A 23,423-nucleotide genomic window follows, 5' to 3' on the forward strand; every position below is an offset into this window, starting at 1 on the left:
GTATTATATAAGCATATTTAATAACATTGTCTAGCTGAAATACAGTCAACAGAAATTGTCTATACTGATATACAGTCAACAGAAATACATATGCTTACCTCATTTCTGCAATTATATCCTTATGTATGTCCTTTAGTAAGAAAAATACTTTGTTCCTGTAATGTTCTGTGGGAGATGGAAAAAGGGTTTGCAGAAATTCTTTAATTAATTCCATTGTCCTGCTTTGGAATGGAGTGATATCTGTTCTGTAGTTTTCATACTGTGCGTCATCAAAGAACAGGTCAATGAATTCCATTATCCGAAGGTCTGTATCATTGGAATGCAACTCCTCCTCTTCAGTCGTAAGATTGTATATCACATTAAGCAGACTGTTTTGCAAAATCAAGTGAGCAATTTGGACATTCTTCAGCTTTCTGCCACTAAGAAAATCAGTAATTAAGGAAATAGGATCATCTTCTTGAGTTCCATTCTTAAACAGTTCCAAAAAGTATATGATATCTTTCATGCTCTGCACTATCTCATTTGATGATGTTTTGCCAGCCAGTAGTAGGACTAGTGCATGTATTCCTTTAGAATAGCTTTTACTCTTGTATTCTTGTAGCCAGCTTCTCCCAAGCTCAAGAACGTCTTCAAAGTTCTTCAATGGCGATTCTAGAAATGATGCATTGAACAATCTTAAGACATTTGCAAGCGACAGTAGAGTATTTTGCCCTACTGCTGTGCTTAACCATTGGACTCCTTTGTCAATCAGTGACAGAAAATGCCTAATATTAAAATCTGACAACAGATTTTCAATGTGTCTCTGTGTGTCAGGCCACAGAGTCTCCAAGCTATCCATCAGACTGTCACTCCTGGCTACAGCTAATATGTCTCTAAGCACCATGAACATTTGATTTCCAGGGGTAGACAACATCATTAAAGGCTGTACTGCAGAAAGGAAAGATATCAAGACATCTTCAGTATCATTTACTCCAAACACCCCACTGGCCATATTTTTAACACTGGTAAGGATTGTCTTCATCCTTAACCCTGCAGTGTTCCTGTCTTTGTTTCGGATGCCATATAAATCTGCAAGTTGTTCAAAAAGAGCCTTGGCTACTATGATCTCAGATGAAGTCATGTTACTTAGTACTTTTATGAGCTGCAAAGACTTCTCCTTCTCCCCAATGAAAATACAATTATTTGAGTTGCTAGTATTGCCTCTAGGAGTCAGAACATAGTTTGAGAGTTTATTCCAAAATCCCAGAAGTTCATTTAGGATTGAGCTGTTAACTTGGTAAACTGTGGAGAACTTTAAGATAACGGGATGCCACTCTTCAAGCTGGCGAAGAAAGCAGGCCATTTCGTATGTCACCCCCTTGAGATAATGTTCATCAGAACATGCTGATTCGCCCAGTAAGCCCGTTGCATGGAGCTGCTCATGGATATCAGCAGCCATGTTGTGAATTGATGAGGAATGGTTTTGCACATCTGAATTGCAAGCCCAGGAGGTTGCTGTGCTGACATTCCAGCAAACAACTGCAGTAAGACACTTCAGAGCTTCTGCAGACTCTTTGGACAGATCTGTTCCTTGCTCCAGTAACTCTAGAAGGCTATTGACTTTGTTGGATAACTCCTCCTTGGAAAGTGCAGCCATGCTTGTGTTTTGTTTCAGGGTGAACTGGTACACTTCATTCAGGGCATCTGTAACGTTTTTGTGAGCAATCCTCTCTAAAAGACTGGCTGCATCTGGAAAAATATGGAGCATTTGCATTGCTTCAGAAAGCTCAATTTCTTGGAGTAACTGTATGACCTGCCACAGGCCGGTCAAATTCCATGACTGTGAGGCATTGTTAACGCTACCTAACCAGGCTGCCATAACATTCATCACAGAGCCCACCACATACAAACCCCCACTGGCATTTTTAAGACTGTAGCTAAAATTCTTGCTGATCTGTCTCAGTTGTTGGATTAAGTGGTCTCCATCTGTATTCTCAAGATTTTGCAACAAAGCTGCCATGTGCGTGGGGAAGACCTCCTCACCTAATGCTCCTGGAGTACTAGGAAGGTTATAAGATTTCATAATTGCAAGAGCTTCTCTCACTTGACCAATATCAAGATAAGATGCACTTTGAACTATATGGAAAGTTGTGTTAAGAACATTTAGCATACTTAGAGACAGGGCATCGTTAAAGTAATGAACCAAAGTTGGAAAGTGGTCTCTTTGTAAGAGTATACTGTATTGTTGGAGGCTTTCAAGAGCTTTGAGCAACATTTCACTGAGCCAAGGGAATGAGCTATTTTGTAGATATTCAGAAGACACCTTTCTCAGGAGAGTCTGAATTTCTCTGGAGAGTTTTACCAAAGAAGATGAGAATGGTTGGAGAAAACGTGGAAATCCAGCTGAATCCATGAAGGCATCTAAGAAAATTGTCTGGTTTGAGTCAGAGGCATATAGTGAGTAAGCTGCTAAATTTGGGATTAACGTGTTAATTTGCCCACCTGTGTAATTAAAGAGGGTGAGGATAAAGTCAACTAATTTGTTTTCTTCTTCAGAAAAAGTAGGCAGTATTAATTTTAAATACTTGATCACAAGGTTGACACAAACAGTTCTCAAATGTGCATCTGTAACATTTTGTAAACAGGGAAATATTGCAAGATTAAAGGCCATGCGAATAATATCTGAGATATTCTCTAGTCTACTATCCATCTCATTAAAAGAACTCAAAGATGTCAGTATAATTAAGACATCTTTAGCATTCTCAAGGTGGGAGTAGGAGTATTTCTCTAAGAAAGCCTTGATAATGATCACCCATGCATTACAGCCTTTAATGCTGCTTGCTGCAGTTTCAAAGGTTAGCAGAGATTTTAAAAGTGCAGGAAACCACCTCTGTGAAATATTTTGGGGACGCAAATCATCATCTGACATTAGCTTGGTTACATTCTGGAGAATTTCAGTGCAGGACTGGAGTTCCTCTTCTTGGGATAGGTTTTTGAGAAGTTCAGTAGTCTTTCTTAGTTCAGCAAAACTTGCTTGGAATTCTTTCCAAGATAAAAGGTTTGAGGCAGATTTCCCAAAGGAATGTAATTTATATTCCAGTTGAGAAGTGGTGGGTGTGAAAACATCAACCCAAGAATCCAGAAAGTCACTGCTAAAGTTAGCATCTGCTAGAACCTGATGCAGTTCCATTGTTGTGTTTTCTACTACTTGAAGCACTTCCCACAATTCCTCTCTGCTATATGAACCAGTTATACCTACAGCATTGTTAAGTGCAGCAGCAAGATGGCTGAATGCCTCAAAATCAGATGAATCAGCAGCTGCAGTTATGCCTTTCAAAAGATGTAATACTGATTTAATTTGCACTCTGACAGCAATTGTCTTATTGCACATTTCCACTTGGGTAATATTTTCAGGACCATCCAAAAGGGGGCTCAGGGCTTTGTGAAGCTCAGTGAAAAGATCTGAATCCAGCCTTAACCACTGAGACACTTCTTCCAAAACCTTAAGCCACATTTGAAACCACATGCCAGTGCAATTAATGGATAAAGGCCCATTCGTCTCATTTCCCAGAGGTGATGCATTTAAGAGATGACCAAACAGCAGAAGCATAAATGAGCTGGAGTGATTCACAGAGGTTATTTCAGATATGTAGAAATGATCAGTAGATCCATTATTTAATGGGTTTTCTGTTGGGATGCTGGAAACTTGACTCAAATATTGAAAAGAATCGATACAACGTTCCTTGCTTAGAAATGTTGTTTTAGAAGTATTGAATGCGTTAGCGATCATCTCCAACTCCCATCCACCATTTTGTACTAAGGACTGAGCTTGGAGTTCTATGTAGCTATAAAGCATTACCAGCTTTTCACAAAGAGGTTTTTGAGGAAGATCCTGGATGAGCATCACAGTATCAGATATAAACTCAAAAGTCATTTTCAAGTCAATTTGCAGGGAAGAAGTTGAAACATTTCTCAAAAGTTGATAAAACAGCATTCCCAAAGAGCCATTGCTCTGCATCCTTAGGAACTGGTCAACATCCTGATAAAGGGAGGAAAGTGTTTGGACAAGCAAATTGGCACGGTTGTCAAGTACTCTGTGGATTTTGGGGTAGAAATTTGAGACCATTTTCTCCCATTCTCGCATGTGAGGAGCAGAAGTTATATTTGACATCAGAAGAGAAACAATATTTCTCACAGTGTAAATTGTGCTAAAGGCTGCAGCAGCATGTTTTGGAGACAGCAGTCCGATCTCATAGAAAACCTTTATGAAATGTTCACTGAAATTGTTTACGTAATCCACATCCAAAACAGTCGATTCAGGCCAGTCAGTCAGGAAGTGCTGGAAAAAATGCAAGCTTCTCTTGAGAACCCTCTGATTCATTGCTATTCTTGATAAAACTTTTAATCCTTCTGCTACTTCTTCTACCAAGTGTTCAGGCCTCCAGACATATGGCCACTTGGTGCTGGATTCATGCAATAACATCTCTATCATTTCCAGAATTCCATCAGACTGGGGATAATGAAACAGTGTTGCAAGAAGTTGGAAATTCTCCAATATCCCAGTGGTGAATTCTGAAAGTACATGGATATTAGCAGGGGACTCTTCTGCCTCCATCCTACCCAAACTGTTATGGACTGTATTGTCTAGAAAAGTTTTTATAATGGATGGAAGGTCTTGATTACTCAAGGCAATTGAAGAATGAGGCAGAATAATTTTTTGGATGAATTCCACACAACGCGGGATAAAGACTACTGCCATTCCTTCAAATTCCTGCCAGTTCTTTTCTGACCTCAAAAGCTCTTTCATAGATGTAATGATCCTGCAATATGAAACAAGATTATTTTATATCTGGTATCACAGAGAAATTTACATAACAGTCCAACCATTCTAAGTGCAGGGGTGGGCACTTATTTTCATGCCTAAAATGTGACGTAAACCCAGTGCATTAACTGAGCATTGCCCCTTTAAAGCACAATCCAGCCTTAAATCTCCCTCCCCTTTGACTGGGCCTAGGAGAAATCCTGCTGCAGGCCTGCGTTAAAAGCCCTGTCATGGGGCTGTACATTCTCCTCTTTAATAAACCCGTTATATTACCAGCCCCTGGGCAGAGCCTGAATCAGTAGTCAAGAATGCCTAACAGTGCTCTTGAACCACCTGGGTTTGCTGCAAGCTGACCATGGCCTGCCCCAAAAAGCCAGGGGGCGGGGCGCTAACTTTGATCACGTACTATCCTCTTTGTGGAGAAGGGATAGTCCCACCTCTTGAGGCTTTCTCTGCTGTGCTCTATAGTGCTAGAGAGCTTAGAGCCCCAAACCTGAGTATTGTGTAGCTATATAGTGGAGGTGGGGAGGACACACAGTTCTCAGCCATCCCTGAACCATCCCTGTAGAGGGCAAGTACACCTTCTCTCAACCCCAGTCCCCGCTTAGATACTTAATATAAGCTGTCAGAGGCCTGAGCAGACCAATTCCTTCTATCCCCTTGTCCCCCATATTCCTTTAGGGAGGGTTGTTTTCAGCTGACCTCCTAACTTTCCACGTTAGGATGAAAACATGCTTTATATCTAGTTTCTTTAAAACTCTTCTTTCTCTCTCTTTATAAGCTCAACTGCCAACAATAGTCTGTAAACTCACAGGTTCTTGTCTGGCAGTTTAGATTTTTTTTTAAAAAAAAATGTACACATTTCTATGCTTCTGTGTACCTAGGGAGCCCCCCAAGTATATAGAAACCACCACCTTATTTGGGAGGGAGGTATTTTGCTTCCAAACTGATAGGCACTAAACCACCTGAGTTGGCTATTAGAGGGAGTGGTGTATTCTGTTCTATATATAGGCCTAGGCCTGTGCTTCACACCAGAGGTGGGCAACTTGTGGCCCACCAGACTTTTGACCTACAACTCCCATCATCCTTCATCATTGCCTATGCTGGCTAGGGCTCATAGAAGTTGTAGGCCAAAACATCTGAAGGGCCACAAGTTGTCCTCCCCATCTTTACTCTATAGGAGGCATCTGGAAAATATTATACTCATCTCTGATAGAGTGCAATCCTATGCATGTTTGGGCAGAAAAAAGCCCTACAGTTCCCAGCATGCCCCAGCCATCCAAGCTGGCTGGGGCATGCTGAAGCTGTAGGACTTTTTTTCTGTCTTACTGTGCATAGGACTGTGTCCCTTAGAGCCCTAATTACACAGTCAGTGTGGCAAAGCATTGGACCTGAATGAGGAAAACCCAGGTTCAAAGCTCTGCTAAGCTGTGAAGCTGAAATGTAACCAATCAATCCAGTAATCGGCTAAGAGACCAGTGATTAATCAACTAGGAGGTGTTGAAATTGGTTGACTGAAATATGTAGTGTAAATAAACAGTATGGATTAAATGATTCCAGCAGAGGAATTCATCATGCTCTGAGGCTGAAGCCAACCAGGCTTTTCAAGTGCCAGAGGCTTGAAGATCCAGATATTTAAAGATTAGATAAAGATGGCTGGAATTTGAATATATATTGGTTAGGAAAGGGTTGGCTCAGATGGCTTGTATTTAAAATAAAATAGAGAAAAGGGAGGTGGGGGGAAGCACCAACTACAAGAGAACAAAAAAGAGAGAAGCCTCAACATCGTACTGCAATAAAATACCCGGTACATTTCAATGGAGACCTTCCTCAGGGGCACTGAAAGAACAGCCACCGTATTAATAAATACAAAATACAGATAGTGATTATATATATATACACACACACACACACACACATTATGTGAAGACAAATATGTTTTTATTCAAGCAAGCCTTCGGCATGTAAGTTTGTCTGTGGGTTGGATGATGTTTTTGTTCTGCTACTGTTGTGTTTTTAACTGTATTTTAACATATTTGTTTCATCATAGTTTTAGCTAAGTTTTTTATTGTAAAAATGTTTCAGTTCCTTTGATTGTCAGCTGCCTTGAGTGACATTTTCTTGGTGGAAAGCCAGGGTTACAAATCAAATAAATGAATGAATAATTATAACTGAAGCTTATGATACAGGGAACATACCTTAGCAAAATATATCCTAAATATCTACTAATCATAAAACAACCCAACAGGAGACTGAAGTTGGTTTGTTTTATGATCAGAAGAGTTTTAGGATTCATTTTACTGAGATATGATTTATTTATCAGAAGGGTTTTTTTAACATGGTTTGTTCAATTATAATTAGTGATTGTGTGAATAATATACGTAAGATTGCATCCAGACTTAGACCCATAGAAATGAATGGGACATAAGTCATGACAAACAAGTCCTATTGATTTCAGTGAGTCTGCACTAAGTATGATGAAGTTTGGATCCAATCCATACTTAGACTCTCTTAAGTCCCATTCATTTCAATGGGTCTACTCTGATTAGAATTGAATTTAACCCATAATCCATATTATGGTTTGTTTAAAAACATAAGAGCCATGACAGATCAGACCAAGGGTCCATCTAGTCCAGCATTCTGTTCACACAGTGGCCAACCAGCTGCCCATGGGAAATCCTTAAATAGGACATGAGTGTGATAGCACCTGCTCAGTCATGTTCCCCATCAACTGATGTAGATAGGCATACTGCCTCTGATACCAGAGGCAGCATAGAACCATCATCAGGTCAAGTGGCCATTGATAAGCTTCTCCTCTAGGAATTTGTCTAACCCCCTTTTAAAGCCATCCAAATTGGTGGCTGTCACTACATCTTGTGGTAGAGAATTCCATATGCGCTGCATGAAGATATACTTCCTTTTATCTGTCCTGAATCTTTGTTTGTTTGTTATATGGTGGCTGTTCTTTCACTGCTCCTGAAACACGTTGGGTAGTTTATTATTCATGTTTCATATTCAGTAGCATTTGAGGCTTGCTTCTTTTTTTTCTGTTCTCTATTTAAAGATACCTCAAGCCAGTGCTTTCCATATAAGAAACACAAGGCCAGTTCCCACAAAACACTGCAGAACAGTACCTAGTGAAGCACGTTATACAAAACACTTGCAGCTATTTGTTATTCTGTTTGCTTTTTACAATGTAAACAGTGTGATCCTAAACACACTTACTAAGGAGTAAACCCCTTTGAGCTCAAGGGAACTCACTTCTGAGTAGATATGCTTTGAACTACAGCACTACTGGTACAGGGACCATCCCACCCATTTCACAGAAGCAACCTTGGGTTTCCTACCGAGAGGAGACCAACCAATCCTGGCTCAATATACCTATATGATAAACTTGTTCCTCACATTTAAAATAATAATAATAGGTGTACATCAAAAATAGAATGTGTGTAGTAACACAATCTCCCCCCACCCCTCAAAAAACTGGAACAAATCAAGATAGGAAATTAAACAATTCAGCAGCTTACCTGGCCCAGGAAGCAAATGGAAAATTTGACAGATTTTGTAGAAATGCGGCATAATTATCAAGGACAGCCTTCAAACTAAGTTTCTGTTTAGAACAAAGAGGTGTTCCAGATTCATCTGCATACAAAAGACAGCTTATAATTTAAAGGCAATGCATATCCTGCAATGGCTGGTCATCAGAAAATAAAAAACATTGTCATGTGGTACATGCAAAGCAAAATGAAGCTAAGTGTTCAAACCACTGCTGAAAACAGCAAAGAGAGACAGCACTGATTTAAGAAGTTTTGGGATAAAACACAGTGAATGAAGACAGGAATCCATATTTTTAAAGACAGAATTATGTGGCATTTGTGAATCCATATTTTTAAAGACAGAATTATGTGGCATTTGTGGAACTGCTGCTAGCAAAGTATTTCAATACTGCCTTCTAAAGAAATTCTGACTTTGGTAACCCTGTGACAAAACCAATCTAATAACCTTCTACCGGCCTGACCAGTAAAACTGGGTTCTGTCAAGTCATCCCTGTAGCAAGGGGGCAGAACCTCAACCCCGGGGACCAATCCAACCATCCTGGTGTCCCAGTCCAGCTCTACAGGGTTCCCCAGATGGTCATATCTTCTTCCTCTGGTTCAACCCCCTTTCTCTTACCACAGATAGTTTCCTGGCTTTTGTGCAGTTTTTTTCCCCATTCTAAAGGGTTGAAACGCCTCTCCTAAGACTTTGTTAACTGGCAGTAAGAACTTTTAAGCTAAAATATGCTGGTATTTGCTGCATTTTTAGTCCCACCCCTTGTGCCTTTGGGCCTGCCTCCTTTTTCCCTTCAATCTTGGCCACTTGTGGAATGTGGCCCCAAACACCTTCTCCAAAATGGAATTCAGCCCTTGAGCTGAAAAAGGTTCAACACCCCTGTGCTATGGGAATTGTCAAGACAATCTGGTAGGCTATGGTCAAATCTGAAAGGGGTGTGTTCTCCAGGGGTGCTTCCAGCTGACAAGTATCGGCTTAGCATATATACTCAGAACATGATGAAGCTGACATAAGAACATAAGAAGAGCCCCACTGGATCAGACCAAGGGTCCATCTGGTCCAGCATTCTGTTCACACAGTGGCCAACCAGCTGCCAATCAGGAACCCAAAAGCAGGGCATGAGTGCAACAGCACCCTTCCACCCATGTTCCCCAGGCTCATTGCCTCTCATACTGGGGTAGCACATAGCCATCAAGACTAGTAGCCATCTGGTCGGTGCCATGTCACTCTGGCAAGCATTCTGCAGAGGCTCCACAGGTCGCTCGCTCAAACAGCTTTTAAAAGGTTGAAAAACCTTTTCATCTTTCCCTGGAATTAAAAGGGAAAGCTAGAGTACCATCTGGATAAGATCTTGGAAGAACAACTCCTTTTGCAAAGCAGCAGAAGGGCTGGACTCTAAGGTCAGTTTTTTCTGGAGTGTCATCTACTCAAAGTTGTTTGGAAACTCCTACATAGTGAGGAGACTTCAGGGCTGACGAGTGTCAATTTTAGTTAGTAATTTTGAATTGAAAATAACAACAACATCTGAGGACCTGCAAAATCTGTTTATGTGACTGCTTATGTGACTGTTTGTTTCTAACTATCTCTACCTGCCTTATCTTTGGAAGAGAGGGATGGCAGCATCAAAGGGAAGGAAGAAAATTGTCGGACCACTGCCGACCCCCCCAACCCTCCCTTTATCAAGGACTTCTAAAGATCCTGCAGATCTAGGGGAGGTACTGGCTTTGATAAAAATGTCTTTTCAACTAGCAGAACAGGCTAAGAAGCTGGATACAATCCAAGATTCCATTACTATCCTTCAAGGGGCTGTGGGTTTAATTAATAGCTCTTGGCAAAAAATGGAACTGAAGGTCAATGCCCTCCAAGAACAGATTTCTGTGCAAGAAAGTACTATGCAAGCCAGTCATAATGTCCTGTCTGCTAGAATCCCCCAACTGGAGGCATATTCACGCAGGGCAAACCTGCACATCCTGGGTATTAAAGGTGTGCCTGATGGGATAAGCCTGCCTAAATTCATGGATAAATTTTTGCATGAGCTACTTGTTCTGCCAGCTGATTATTTACTGGATATTGCGCATGCATACCGTGTTCCAGGTGCAGCTTGTGGCACCAATGGGACTGCAACTGTCATAGTCCAATTTGCAAGAGTCTCTACAAAAAATCATATCCTGCATGTGGCTAGAGAAATGAAAGGACTTTTTTCAGGGCCAAATCAAGATAAAGTTATGCTATTTCCAGATTACATCAAAGAAATTGCTGACAAAAGAAGGCAATTTACCAAGGTGAGAAATCAGGCAAGACAAATGAATTTACAATATCATATCAAATATCCCGCTATATTTTGTATTCTTTTTGAAGGCCAGATGAAAAAATAAATAAATCATGACTTGGCAGAGGCTTGGTTAGCTGGCATACAAAGTAAAACACAGGAGACATCTTTTACAGCTTCATGAGCTGAGAATTCTTCAATCAAGACTGCTCTTTGAATTTGTTTAGGGTATGAGGGCCGGGCAGTACGCCAGTGTGGAGGATTGTTTATACATATTCCTGTTTTCTTCCTACTTCTTCTTTTTTATATTAGATATGATATATTTTATATAAAAAAATTGGGTGTGTATAGATATGTACACACACACACACACACACACACATATATATATATATATATATATATATATATATATATATGATATTATTTAAAATATAGATAGTATAAAATATATTGTTGTTGTTCAGTCGTTAAGTCATGTCCGACTCTTCGTGACCCCATGGACCATAGCATGCCAGGCCTTCCTGTCCTCCGCTCTCTCCTGGAGTGTGCTCAAGTTCATATTCATTGCATCAGTGATGTTATCTAGCCATCTCATCCTCTGCCGCCCCCTTCTCCTTTTGCCTTCAATCTTTCCCAGCATCAGGGTCTTTTCCAGGGAGTTTTCTCTTCACATTAGGTGGCCAAAATATTTGAGCTTCAGCTTCAGTATCTGTCCTTCCAATGAGCAGTCAGGGTTGATTTCCTTTAGGATTGACTGATTTGACCTCCTTGCAGTCCAGGGGACTCGTAAGAGTCTTCTCCAGCACCACAGTTCGAAAGCATCAATTCTTCGGCACTCAGCCTTCCTTATAGTCCAGCTCTCACAGCCATATCATATGTTACTACTGGGAAAACCATAGCTTTGATTATACAGACCTTGGTCGGCAAGGTGATTCTCTGCTTCTTACTATGTTGTCTAGGTTTGCCATAGCTTTCCTCCCAAGGAGCAAGCGTCTTTTAATTTCATGGCTACAGTCACTGTCTGCGGTGATCTTGGAGCCCAAGAAAGTAAAATCTGTCACTGCTTCCATTTCTTCCCCTTCTATATGCCAGGAAGTGATAGAGCCAGATGCCACGATCTTAGTTTTTTTAATGTTGAGTTTCAAACCAGCTTTTGCACTCTCGACTTCCACCCTCAACAAGAGGCTCTTTAGATCCTCTTTGCTTTCTGCCATTAGGGTGGTATCGTCTGCGTATCTGAGGTTGTTGATAATTCTCCCGGCAATCTTAATTTTGACCTGTGATTCATCCAACCCGGCATTTCTCATGATGTACTCTGCATATAAGTTAAATAAGCAGGGCGACAATATACAGCCTTGTCGTACTCCTTTCCCAGTTTGGAACCAATCGGATGTTCCATGTCTGGTTCTTACTGTTGCTTCTTGGCCCTCGTACAGGTTTCTCAGGGGACAGGTAAGGTGGTCTGGTACTCCCATCTCTTTAAGAATTTGCCAGAGTTTGTTGTGATCAACACAATCAAAGGCTTTAGCATAGCCAATGAAGCAGAAATAGACATTTTTCTGAAATTCTCTTGCTTGCTCCGTAATCCAGTGAATGTTGGCGATTTGATCTCTAGTTCCTCTGCCTCTTCAAAACCCAGCTTGGACTTCTGGTAGTTCTCAGTTCACATACTGCTGAAGCCTAGCTTGTAGGATTTTGAACATAACCTTGCTGGAATGTGAAATGAGCGCAATTGTATCGTAGTTTGAACACTCTTTGGCATTGCCCTTCTTTGAAATTGGAATGTAAACTGACCTTTTCCAGTCTTGTAGCCACTGTTGAGTGTTCCAAATTTGTTGGCATATTGAGTGCAGCACTTTAACAGCATCATCTTTTAGGATTTTAAGTAGCTCAGCTGGAATACTGTCATCTCCGCTAGCTTTGTTGTTACTAATGCTTCCTAAGGCCCACTTGACTTCACTCTCAAGGATGTCCGGCTCAAGTTCAGAGACCACAGTATCATGGTTGGCTATCAGGGAAATTAAGATCTTTCCTGTATAGTTCTTCTGTGTATTCTTTCCACCTCTTCTTAATCTCATCTGCTTCTGTTAGGTCTCTGCCTTCTTTGTCCTTTATCATGCCCGTCTTTGCACAAAACGTTCCCTTGAGATCTCTGATTTTCTTGAAGAGATCTCTAAGTCTTTCCCATTCTGTTTCCTCGATTTCTTTGCATTGTTCATTTAAGAAGGCCTTCTTGTCTCTCCTTGCTATTCTCTGGAACTCTGCATTCAGTTGGATATATCTTCCCCTTTCTCCCTTGCTTTTCGCTTCCCTTCTTTCCTCAGCTACTTGTAAAGCCTCATCAGACAGCCACTTTGCTTTCTTGCATTTCTTTTTCTTTGGGATGGATTGAGTTGCTGCCTCCTGAACAATGTTACGGACCTCCGTCCATAGTGCCTCAGGCACTCTGTCTATGAGGTCTAATCCCTTAAATCTATTTGTCACCTCCACTGTGTATTCATAAGGGATATGATTTAGGTCATACCTGAATGGTTTAGTGGTTTTTCCTACGTTCTTCAAATTAAGGCAAAATTTTGCAAGAAGCAGCTCATGATCTAAGCCACAGTCAGCTCCAGGTCTTGTTTTTACTGACTGTATAGAGCTTCTCCATCTTTGGCTGCAAAGGACATAATCAATCTGATTTCGATATTGACCATCTGGTGATGTCCATGTGTAGAGTCGCCTCTTGTGCTGTTGGAAAAGAGTGTTTGCTATGATCAGCGTGTTCTCTTGGCAAAACTCTATTAGCCTTTGTCCTGCTTCATTTTGTACACCAAGGCCATGCTTGCCTGTTCTCCCGGTGATTTCTTGACTTCCTACTTTAGCATTCCAATCCCCTATCATAGAATAGTAGGGTTGGAAGGGGCCTACAAGGCCATCGAGTCCAACCTTTATGATGAAATGGACATCTTTTTTTGGTATTAGTTCTAGAAGGTATTGTAGGTCTTCATAGAACCAATCAACCTCAGCTTCTTCAGCCTCAGTGGTTGGGGCATAGACTTGAATTACGGTGATGTTGAATGGTTTGCCTTGGATTCGTACTGAGATCATTCTATCGTTTTTGAGATTGTACCCCAGAACTGCTTTTCCCACCCTTTTATTGACTATGAGTGCTACTCCATTTCTTTTAAGGGATTCTTGCCCACAGTAGTAGATATAATGGTCACCTGAATTAAATTCACCCATACCTGTCCATTTTAGTTTGCTGATTCCCAAGATGTCAATGTTCAGTCTTGCCATCTCACGTTTGACCACCTCCAGCTTACCTTGATTCAGTGATCTTACATTCCAGGTTCCTAAACAATATTGTTCTTTACAGCATTGGATTTTCTTTTCACCACCAGACACATCCACAGCTGAGTGTCCTTTTGGCTTTGGCCCAGCCGCTTCACTCTTTCTGGCGCTACTTGGAAATTCCCTCTGCTCTTCCCCAGTAGTATATTGGACACCTTCCGACCTGAGGGGCTCATCTTCCATCGTCATATCTTTTAGCCTTGTGATACGTTCCATGGGGTTTTCTTGGCAAGAATACTGGAGTGGGTTGCCATTTCCCTCTCCAGTGGAACACATTTTGTCAGAACTACGGTGATGTTGAATGGTTTGCCTTGGATTCGTACTGAGATCATTCTATCGTTTTTGAGATTGTACCCCAGAACTGCTTTTCCCACCCTTTTATTGACTATGAGTGCTACTCCATTTCTTTTAAGGGATTCTTGCCCACAGTAGTAGATATAATGGTCACCTGAATTAAATTCACCCATGCCTGTCCATTTTAGTTTGCTGATTCCCAAGATGTCAATGTTCAGTCTTGCCATCTCACGTTTGACCACCTCCAGCTTACCTTGATTCAGTGATCTTACATTCCAGGTTCCTAAACAATATTGTTCTTTACAGCATTGGATTTTCTTTTCACCACCAGACACATCCACAGCTGAGTGTCCTTTTGGCTTTGGCCCAGCCGCTTCACTCTTTCTGGCGCTACTTGGAAATTCCCTCTGCTCTTCCCCAGTAGTATATTGGACACCTTCCGACCTGAGGGGCTCATCTTCCATCGTCATATCTTTTAGCCTTGTGATACGTTCCATGGGGTTTTCTTGGCAAGAATACTGGAGTGGGTTGCCATTTCCCTCTCCAGTGGAACACATTTTGTCAGAACTCTCTGCCATGACCTGTCCATCTTGGGTGCCCCTGCATGGCATAGCTTATGGCTTCATTGAGTTACGCAAGCCCCTTCGCCACAGCAAGGCAGTGATTTGTTATTATCTTTTCTCTTTTCTCTTTTATCCTTTTCCTTTTTCCTTTTTTTTTCTTTTTTTACTATTATTATTACTTTCATTATTATGAGACTTTGATTTGTTGTTGTTCAGTCGTTCAGTCGTGTCCGACTCTTCGTGACCCCATGGACCATAGCACGCCAGGCCTTCCTGTCCTGCGCTCTCTCCCGGAGCGTGCTCAAGTTCATATTCATTGCATCCGTGATGCTATCTAGCCATCTCATCCTCTGCCGTCCCCTTCTCCTTTTGCCTTCAGTCTTTCCCAGCATCAGGGTCTTTTCCAGGGAGTTTTCTCTTCGCATTAGGTGGCCAAAATATTGGAGCTTCAGCTTCATTATCTGTCCTTCCAATGAGCAGTCAGGGTTGATTTCCTTTAGGATGGACTGATTTGACCTCCTTGCAGTCCAGGGGACTCGTAAGAGTCTTCTCCAGCACCACAGTTCGAAAGCATCAATTCTTCGGCGCTCAGCCTTCCTTATAGTCCAGCTCTCACAGCCATACATTACTACTGGGAAAACCATAGCTTTGATTAGACGGACCTTTGTCGGCAAGGTGATGTCTCTGCTTCTGACTATGCTGTCTAGGTTGGCCATAGCTTTCCTCCCAAGGAGCAAGCGTCTTTTAATTTCATGGCTACAGTCACCGTCTGCGGTGATCTTGGAGCCCAAGAAAGTAAAATCTGTCACTGCTTCCATTTCTTCCCCTTCTATATACCAGGAAGTGATAGGGCCAGATGACATGATCTTCGTTTTTTTAATGTTGAGTTTCAAACCAGCTTTTGCACTCTCCTCTTTCACCCTCAACAAGAGGCTCTTGAGATCCTCTTCGCTTTCTGCCATTAGGGTGGTATCGTCTGCATATCGGAGGTTGTTGATAATTCTCCCGGCAATCTTAATTCCGACCTCTGATTCATCCAACCCGGCATTTCTCATGATGTACTCTGCATATAAGTTAAATAAGCAGGGTGACAATATGCAGCCTTGTCGTACTCCTTTCCCAATTTTGAACCAATCGGTTGTTCCATGTCTGGTTCTTACTGTTGCTTCTTGACCCTCGTACAGGTTTCTCAGGAGACAGGTAAGGTGGTCTGGTACTCCCATCACTTTAAGAATTTGCCACAGTTTGTTGTGATCCACACAATCAAAGGCTTTAGCGTAGTCAATGAAGCAGAAATAGACGTTTTTCTGGAATTCTCTTGCTTTCTCCATGATCCAGCGAATGTTGGCGATTTGATCTCTAGTTCCTCTGCCTCTTCGAAACCCAGCTTGTACTTCCGGTAGTTCTCGGTTCGCATACTGCTGAAGCCTAGCTTGTAGGATTTTGAGCATCACCTTGCTGGCATGTGAAATGAGCGCAATGGTGCGGTAGTTTGAACACTCTTTGGCGTTGCCCTTCTTTGGAATTGGAATGTAAACTGACCTTTTCCAGTCTTGTGGCCACTGTTGAGTGTTCCAGATTTGTTGGCATATTGAATGCAGCACTTTAACAGCATCATCTTTTAGGATTTTAAATAGCTCGGCTGGAATACTGTCATCTCCGCTAGCTTTGTTGTTACTAATGCTTCCTAAGGCCCACTTGACTTCACTCTCGAGGATGTCCGGCTCAAGTTCAGTGACCGCACTATCATGGCTATCAAGGACATTCAGATCTTTCCTGTATAGTTCTTCTGTGTATTCTTGCCACCTCTTCTTAATCTCATCTGCTTCTGTTAGGTCCCTGCCTTCTTTGTCCTTTATCATGCCCGTCTTTGCACAAAACGTTCCCTTGAGATCTCCAATTTTCTTGAAGAGATCTCTAGTCTTTCCCATTCTGTTGTTTTCCTCGATTTCTTTGCATTGTTCATTTAAGAAGGCCTTCTTGTCTCTCCTTGCTATTCTCTGGAACTCTGCATTCAGTTGGGTATATCTTCCCCTTTCTCCTTTGCTTTTCGCTTCCCTTCTTTCGTGAGCTACTTGTAAAGCCTCATCAGACAGCCACTTGGCTTTCTTGCATTTCTTTTTCTTTGGGACTCCGGCGTCATCTCTTTTAGCCTTGTGATACGTTCCATGGGGTTTTCTTGGCAAGAATACTGGAGTGGGTTGCCATTTCCTTCTCCAGTGGACCACATTTTGTCAGAACTCTCTGCCATGACCTGTCCGTCTTGGGTGGCCCTGCACGGCATAGCTTATGGCTTCACTGAGTTACGCAAGCCCCTTCGCCACAACAAGGCAGTGATCCATGAAGGGGGAGACTTTGATTACTAATATCTTTAACTGGCTAAATTTTTAAGCTCTATTAATATATATTATCTGAAGGGCAATATATGCTTAGTGGAAATAAATTGTGTGCTTCCTTCCATGCTATAAGACTGGTGATATGATACTGAAATTTAAGGTTGATGACCTACGCTGTATTGAAGTGTAATAATGGCAATGATATAGGTATGATTTTTTACATAGAGTGATACTTGACGTCTGTGTGTAATGCAGTTTAAATTTAATCCCTTGAAGTAACTTTTTATATTTTTTCTTTTCTCCTTTTACTTTCTTCACCTTTGTCCTTCTTTTGATTTTTTCTTTTCCCTCTCTCTCTTTTGTTCTTTTTTTCCCCTTTCTTTCTCTTGTTATTGCTGTGTCCTCTTAAGAATACTGTATTTTTCGAAACTGTAGATAATGACTGGGTTGTTGCTATTGCTTATTTCATTTATAAAGATTAAAAATAGAATAAAAAGTGTTTAAAAAAAAAAACACTAGTAGCCACTGATAGCCTTTTCCTCCAGGAATTTGTCCAGCTCCCTTTTAAAGCCATCCAAGTTGGTGGCCATCACTACATCCTGTGGTAGCAATTTCCATAGTTTGCCTACGCACTGTGTGAAGATGTCCTTCCTTTTATCTGTCCTGAATCTCCCACCAATCAGCTTCATAGGATGACCCCGGTTCTAGTATTTTGAGACATTTGTTTAAAAGACTTACAGCCTGAGTCTATGCTAGTAAGCATCACCAAATTGAACGCAATTTACTCCCAAATAAATGCATGTAAGACTGCAGTCTTGGTTCATGCTAAAAGGTTTTGAAAAGGCATGAATGAGTGAAACAATATATGCACATACAGATTATAGAATCACTGCAAAGAGATTAGAAATAATTTACCTACCAGGTTGCCCCCTTGTGAAACCTTCGGCTTCATTTACATAGGAAGCTATCTCACACGTTCTCCTGACAATTGTTGTTAAACCTCTCCAGTGGGAGGTCTTTTCAAAACCAAACCACAATTCATCAAGGATATCCCAAAACCTGGGACAGGAAGACAAACAGCAAAGGCCAATGGCAACATCAACAGAGAGTTATGATGGATCAAGGCCTTTGCCTTGTATAACTTTCCCCAACCTGGTACCCGCCAGATGTGCTGGACTACAAGTCCCAGATGCTAGAAGTTGAAGTCCAACACATCTGGAGGGCCCCAGGATGGGGCGGGCTGCTCTATATGCACATATGAAACACCTGTATATGTTTGGGCTGATTCACACATAGCATTTCTCAGGTGTACACCCAACGTATTTTAAGTGTACACTTAAGAATGTAAAGTGTAAATACAACGAAGAATAACTATTTTGTTATTTATTTAAAATATTTCTTGGCTGCCTTTCAGGGCAAGGAGCCCACCCAAGGTGATATACAACAATGAAACACATAAAATGTATACAATATTAAGAGTGAGAAAAACATGATAAAAACACAATAAAACAGTAACACAATAACACAATAACAACAGCAACAACAGCAGTCATATCAGGAGAAGACCAGAGTAAAATAATATGTTCCCAAGGCCTTCCAAGGCCTGCAATGATGGAGCATGGTGAACCCTAATGGCAAGTTATTCCAGAGGTGTGGGGCCACTACGAAAAAGGCCCTCTCATGTGTGGTCACCTACCTAAAGAACCACCTGCAACACACATATCTCCTACAGGTATATCCTTTAGCAAGACAGAATTAGCTGCAGCTGCCCACAGAGCACCCTGTGGCAAACCCAGGTGCATGAAACAGCGTGGAGCGCTCTCACTCTGCCATGCTCAATTTCTCTGAGATTCTCATTTTTCCACTGCTAAGTCCATTCCATCCTGTTTCCAAATAAGATTACAAATATATTTCATAGTCCACATTATGTGTTGTATCCAATGTTAGTTCTACTTACAGCAGACCAGTTGAAATGAATGGAACTTAATCTAGGCATGACTAACTAAAGTCCCATTAGTTTCAATGGATCTTCTCTAAGTAGGACTAACATTGGATACAACCTGAAAATTAACATGTATTTCTGTGCACATTTGTTGTATGCATTTTTCCCCCAAATGTATGCATTTGGAATGTATTGTGCACACTTTCAAATGTACATTTTTTTTTGCAAGAGATTTTTCCAATGAATACATTATTATTGTGCACATTTCCCCAAATACATGCATTTTTGTACACATCGTTTCAAATGTTCACATGTTTGGGTGCACTTTTTCAAACGTATACATTTTTGTACACTTTTTTTGGAGGGGGGGTCGAACTACATCACAAACATCCAAAAACGACAGATTTTGACATCTAACTCCATTCTGGTTCACATTTCGGATTGGGAAGTGTGGATATGGTAAGTTTGCTTTGAAATGGGAACTGAACAAATTTCTCACCCATTCCTACTTTTCTTGAGACATTGAAGGGCGTACTAGATAACCTACTTCAGAAACAAAAGCTGCTACACATTGGTAAAAGAAAAGGAGCCAATACAGACAGCCCAACTACCCCAGGGTAACTTGGTTATCTATATCATCTTGCCAAATGGTAAGGAGAATTTTAGCATGCATCAGGTAGAGATGTGTGGTAAAACAGTAATCTGTAACCACCCAAAGCCATCTTTAAAGATTTTTTTAGTTCCCTATTGAAGCAACACAGAACAGGCAAAAATGCCTCAAAAATACCATGTCCCCATCTGAAATTTGTCCCCTGCCAAATAACAAATGAAGGAAGCAATCCTATGGCCACTAGTCAGCAGCTAGACAGCCATAGGATATGTGGGTTTCTGGGAACCGCCCCCCCCCCCCGCACTGCCTTGCAGGCAGCTCAGAATGGCCCCACACTCCGCACTCAGAAGAGGCGCACAGAGTGGCAAAAATGGGGCATTCCGGGGGCGTTCCTGGGTGGGGAAGGTGGAAATGCCGGTACTACACATCCTATGTGTCATCCGGCAGCTGCCTCCCGCGCTCCGCCTTCCCGCGGCTAGACAGCCAAAATCAGCTATTTAGCTGCAAATGCAGGGTGGCTGAAGTGCAGAGGGGATGATCCCCTCTGTGCTTCTCCTGCCCTGCATTGGATAGGCTGTTGCCTCCAATTTCAGAGGCGGCCGCCTATCCCCATTGGATTGTGCCCTAAACCTTTAGTCAATCTCCTGGTTAAATGATCAAAGCTTGCAGTACCAGCAGTACAACCTGTACATATCTACTCAGAAGTCAGTCCCACTGAATGAGTTCAATGGGACTTAATCCCAGGAAAGTGTGCATAGGATTGCAGGCCTCATGTTACAACTATAATTGGTGTGACAATACTAATGTAATATGAATGATCAGCATTTTTAAAGTTAGCTGAGATAGTTGAGCTTCTGAATTATATAAAGATATAAGCCCTATTCAGGCATTCCCATCCAGTGTACTGTATACATGCGAGGGGGGTGAGGCATGCCAGCCCCGCCTCGCCCCTCTGTTGTTATTTCCATTGCCCTCTACTGGAGGGGAATTTTCTGAAGGAAAGAAGCTCCTGTGTCTGTGGACGCTCTCCATACAATTTGGAACCCCAGGGGTCTCCACTTCAGAAAGTCACCCTCCACATATAGAGAGCAACGGAAATAGCAATAGAGGGCCTGGGATGAGTGTTCTGCCCCCTCATCATCTGTTTACAGTACACCCAATAGGAATATCTGAATAGGGTTATAGCTATAAAGATAGTAAACTACACACTGTTACAATTTTATGCAATAATCCGCCATCTTGTCAGAGCCAGAAAAGAAATAATGAAACCATTTGGAAACATTTCTGCGCAGTTAAAGCCCTTTGGGCGTGTGAGCCAGCTCTGATTCATTATTTAATCAAAGAACTCTATTCCCAGACGTGACCTGACATTATCCTGGGGCTAGGGCACACCTTTACAGTTTGAAACTTATCTGAAAACATGTGGGAGGTAGAAAGAGAAAGAAAACAAAAACCCCAATGTTTGCCAAATGAAAGGGGATAAACTGACACCATCATTTACTTTGTCATTTCCAAAATGACATTGTAAACAATGGATCCGCAACCTACCAAAATGAATATGGATGGGAGGCGGTGATCCTTTTGCTACAATGGGCTGCTGCTCAGATCCTTACCAATACTGTATGTTGATCTCCTGGACCTTAGCTCTCATTTTCAAGAAATCACTTTCCCACCCACCCCATCTAGGAATGTCAGAGAGATCTGCGACAGAACCAAGTGAGTTCAGATTTTCATGAACCCAACCCACACATTCCACAGTGGACTGGCTTTACCCCTGTCAGGTGGATTCCACTGACTTGCAGACCTGTTTTCTAACTTTCTCAAATTTTGTGCAAATTTTGTCATAGAAAATATGCAAAATAAAGAATACCCAGCCAAAAATGTGCATTTCTCCCATAGGCTGAAGTGTGAGAATGCGCATTTGGGGGATTTGTGCATTTTTGCATGTGAAAATTTGCATAAATTCAGAAACAAGCCAGATTCTGTCGATGGGCAGATGACAGAAGGAAAAGTGCCTGACAATCCACGAAACATAGACAGAACAGATTTTATACAATCCATACCTCCCTACCCCCATCTACTTCTTAGCAGAATGGAGATAAAATTTCAGAAATGCAAAGTTGTCAAGTGCCTGTCTAGGGGGGCAGTGGGGGGACTACATATTACAAAGAACACAGGGCTGCAGGCAAAAATGATGGCCCTAGGTCCTGATATTATTATGAAGTCCATTTCTTCATCTATGTTCCACATCATTGGCTGCCCCTAGTCGGGCAGGGGAAAGCAGGTCATGATGATATTGTTTTGTGGCAGTGCCATATTTGTAACCAGCAGTGTAGTAGTAAATTTCGAAATGCAGGCACTCATCATGACAATCCCCATAGCCACTGCCCCAAGGAGAGTCCACAAATTCAGGCAGCTGTGTTGATCCAAATCAATAAACCAATTCATCAATGAACGGCAGCAGATCTTTTATAAAGCTAGTGGGCCTGAGTTACTCATTCAAGGCCAAGTCACCCCAAAATACTTTGCATTACAACAGGGTCAACAACAATATACTGTTGCTGGGAAAATCCATTCCCCACCCCACCCAGCTATGGTGAGGACCGCAGCTAAGCTCAGACTAAACACGAAATTCTGAGGAGGGGGGGAGAGATGATATCAGGGTCCCTGCTAATCAAAAAATCCTGGTGCTATGTCCCTGCGAGCCCTGACTCCACTACATCAGTGTTAAGAACATACAGTTCTTCCCACATAATAGCTCATCTTGTGCTTGGGCAGCTCCGCTGATCACAGTCGACTTGCTCTCTGACACGGTTGTAAAACACTGAAACTGGACCCTTCATACGTCTTAAAGCACGTATGCTACATACAGCGATCGGATGAGCTGCTCCTGACAAGAGCTGAAAGAGACGCTCTCCATAGACTGTGTCTTGTTCAATAACTTCTTAATCTTGTAGCAAATGGAACTCGTCTCAGCGAGCTCCTTTTCTATCTCTTGCCAGCCCAAATAGCTTTCATTGATTGAAACTGGCATGCCAGGTTGTCCTTGAATTGTGCTTTGAAGAAGCTGGACCTGCAGGGGAAAACAAGAATATATTCACTTGTAATAGGTAAGCTAAGAGGAAATAGCGAATTAGAGGGAAGATAAACAGCCTCTTCCTATTATTTATCGTCAGTGAGCAAAGAAAGCAAGAGGGTATTTGCCAGTGTGATCCAGGAGATAGAAAGTTCTTCAAAGGCATGGAAAACATGGACCCTTGCCCCATTTTATCTGTAGGCTGCCTTTGCTTTTTAGGTAATAGGTAGGTCATGACATTTTGTGAGGGCTAACCCAGCCCTACCATTAGGCAGAGGGCAACAGCCACCTCAGGCAGCTGATTTTGGGTGTCATGAAAAGGCAGCAAATGGTTCGCTATTATTATTAATTATTTTATTATTAATATTATTATTATTAATATTATTATTACTATTATTTACCTGGGGGAGAGATACTTGTGGGATTTGCAGCCTCAGGCAGCAAAACAATTTGGACAGCCTTGGGTACCATGCATCTTGACCGGGCTAAGGCGGGGCATCTTCTGTTCTGCCTCGGGTAGCAAAATGTCTGGGGCAGCCCTGTAGGCTAGGGATAGGCAACCTGGTGCCCTCCATATGTTTTGGACTACAACTCCCATAAGCCCCAGCCAGCATGGCCAATAGTTGGGTTATGGGAGTTGTAGT

General features: G+C 41.8%; 1 protein-coding gene across 1 annotated transcript in view; it reads right to left on the reverse strand.

Moving 5' to 3' along the window:
• LOC146344595 (ATP-binding cassette sub-family A member 13-like) overlaps window positions 1-23,423 on the reverse strand; it is a 74,954-nt gene that overhangs the window by 5,865 nt on the left and 45,666 nt on the right. Inside the window, exons 14-15 of the mRNA XM_084859803.1 lie at window positions 22,574-22,776; window positions 99-4,799 (exon numbers count right to left, since the gene is read on the reverse strand). Of these exons, the coding sequence (XP_084715929.1) occupies window positions 99-4,799; window positions 22,574-22,776 (4,904 nt within the window). The remainder of the gene's footprint in view (window positions 1-98; window positions 4,800-22,573; window positions 22,777-23,423) is intronic.

The sequence above is a fragment of the Heloderma suspectum genome, chromosome 5 (assembly GCF_057233095.1).
Source record: "Heloderma suspectum isolate Gila_16-S chromosome 5, 16-S_ref, whole genome shotgun sequence".
Lineage (NCBI taxonomy): Eukaryota > Metazoa > Chordata > Lepidosauria > Squamata > Helodermatidae > Heloderma > Heloderma suspectum.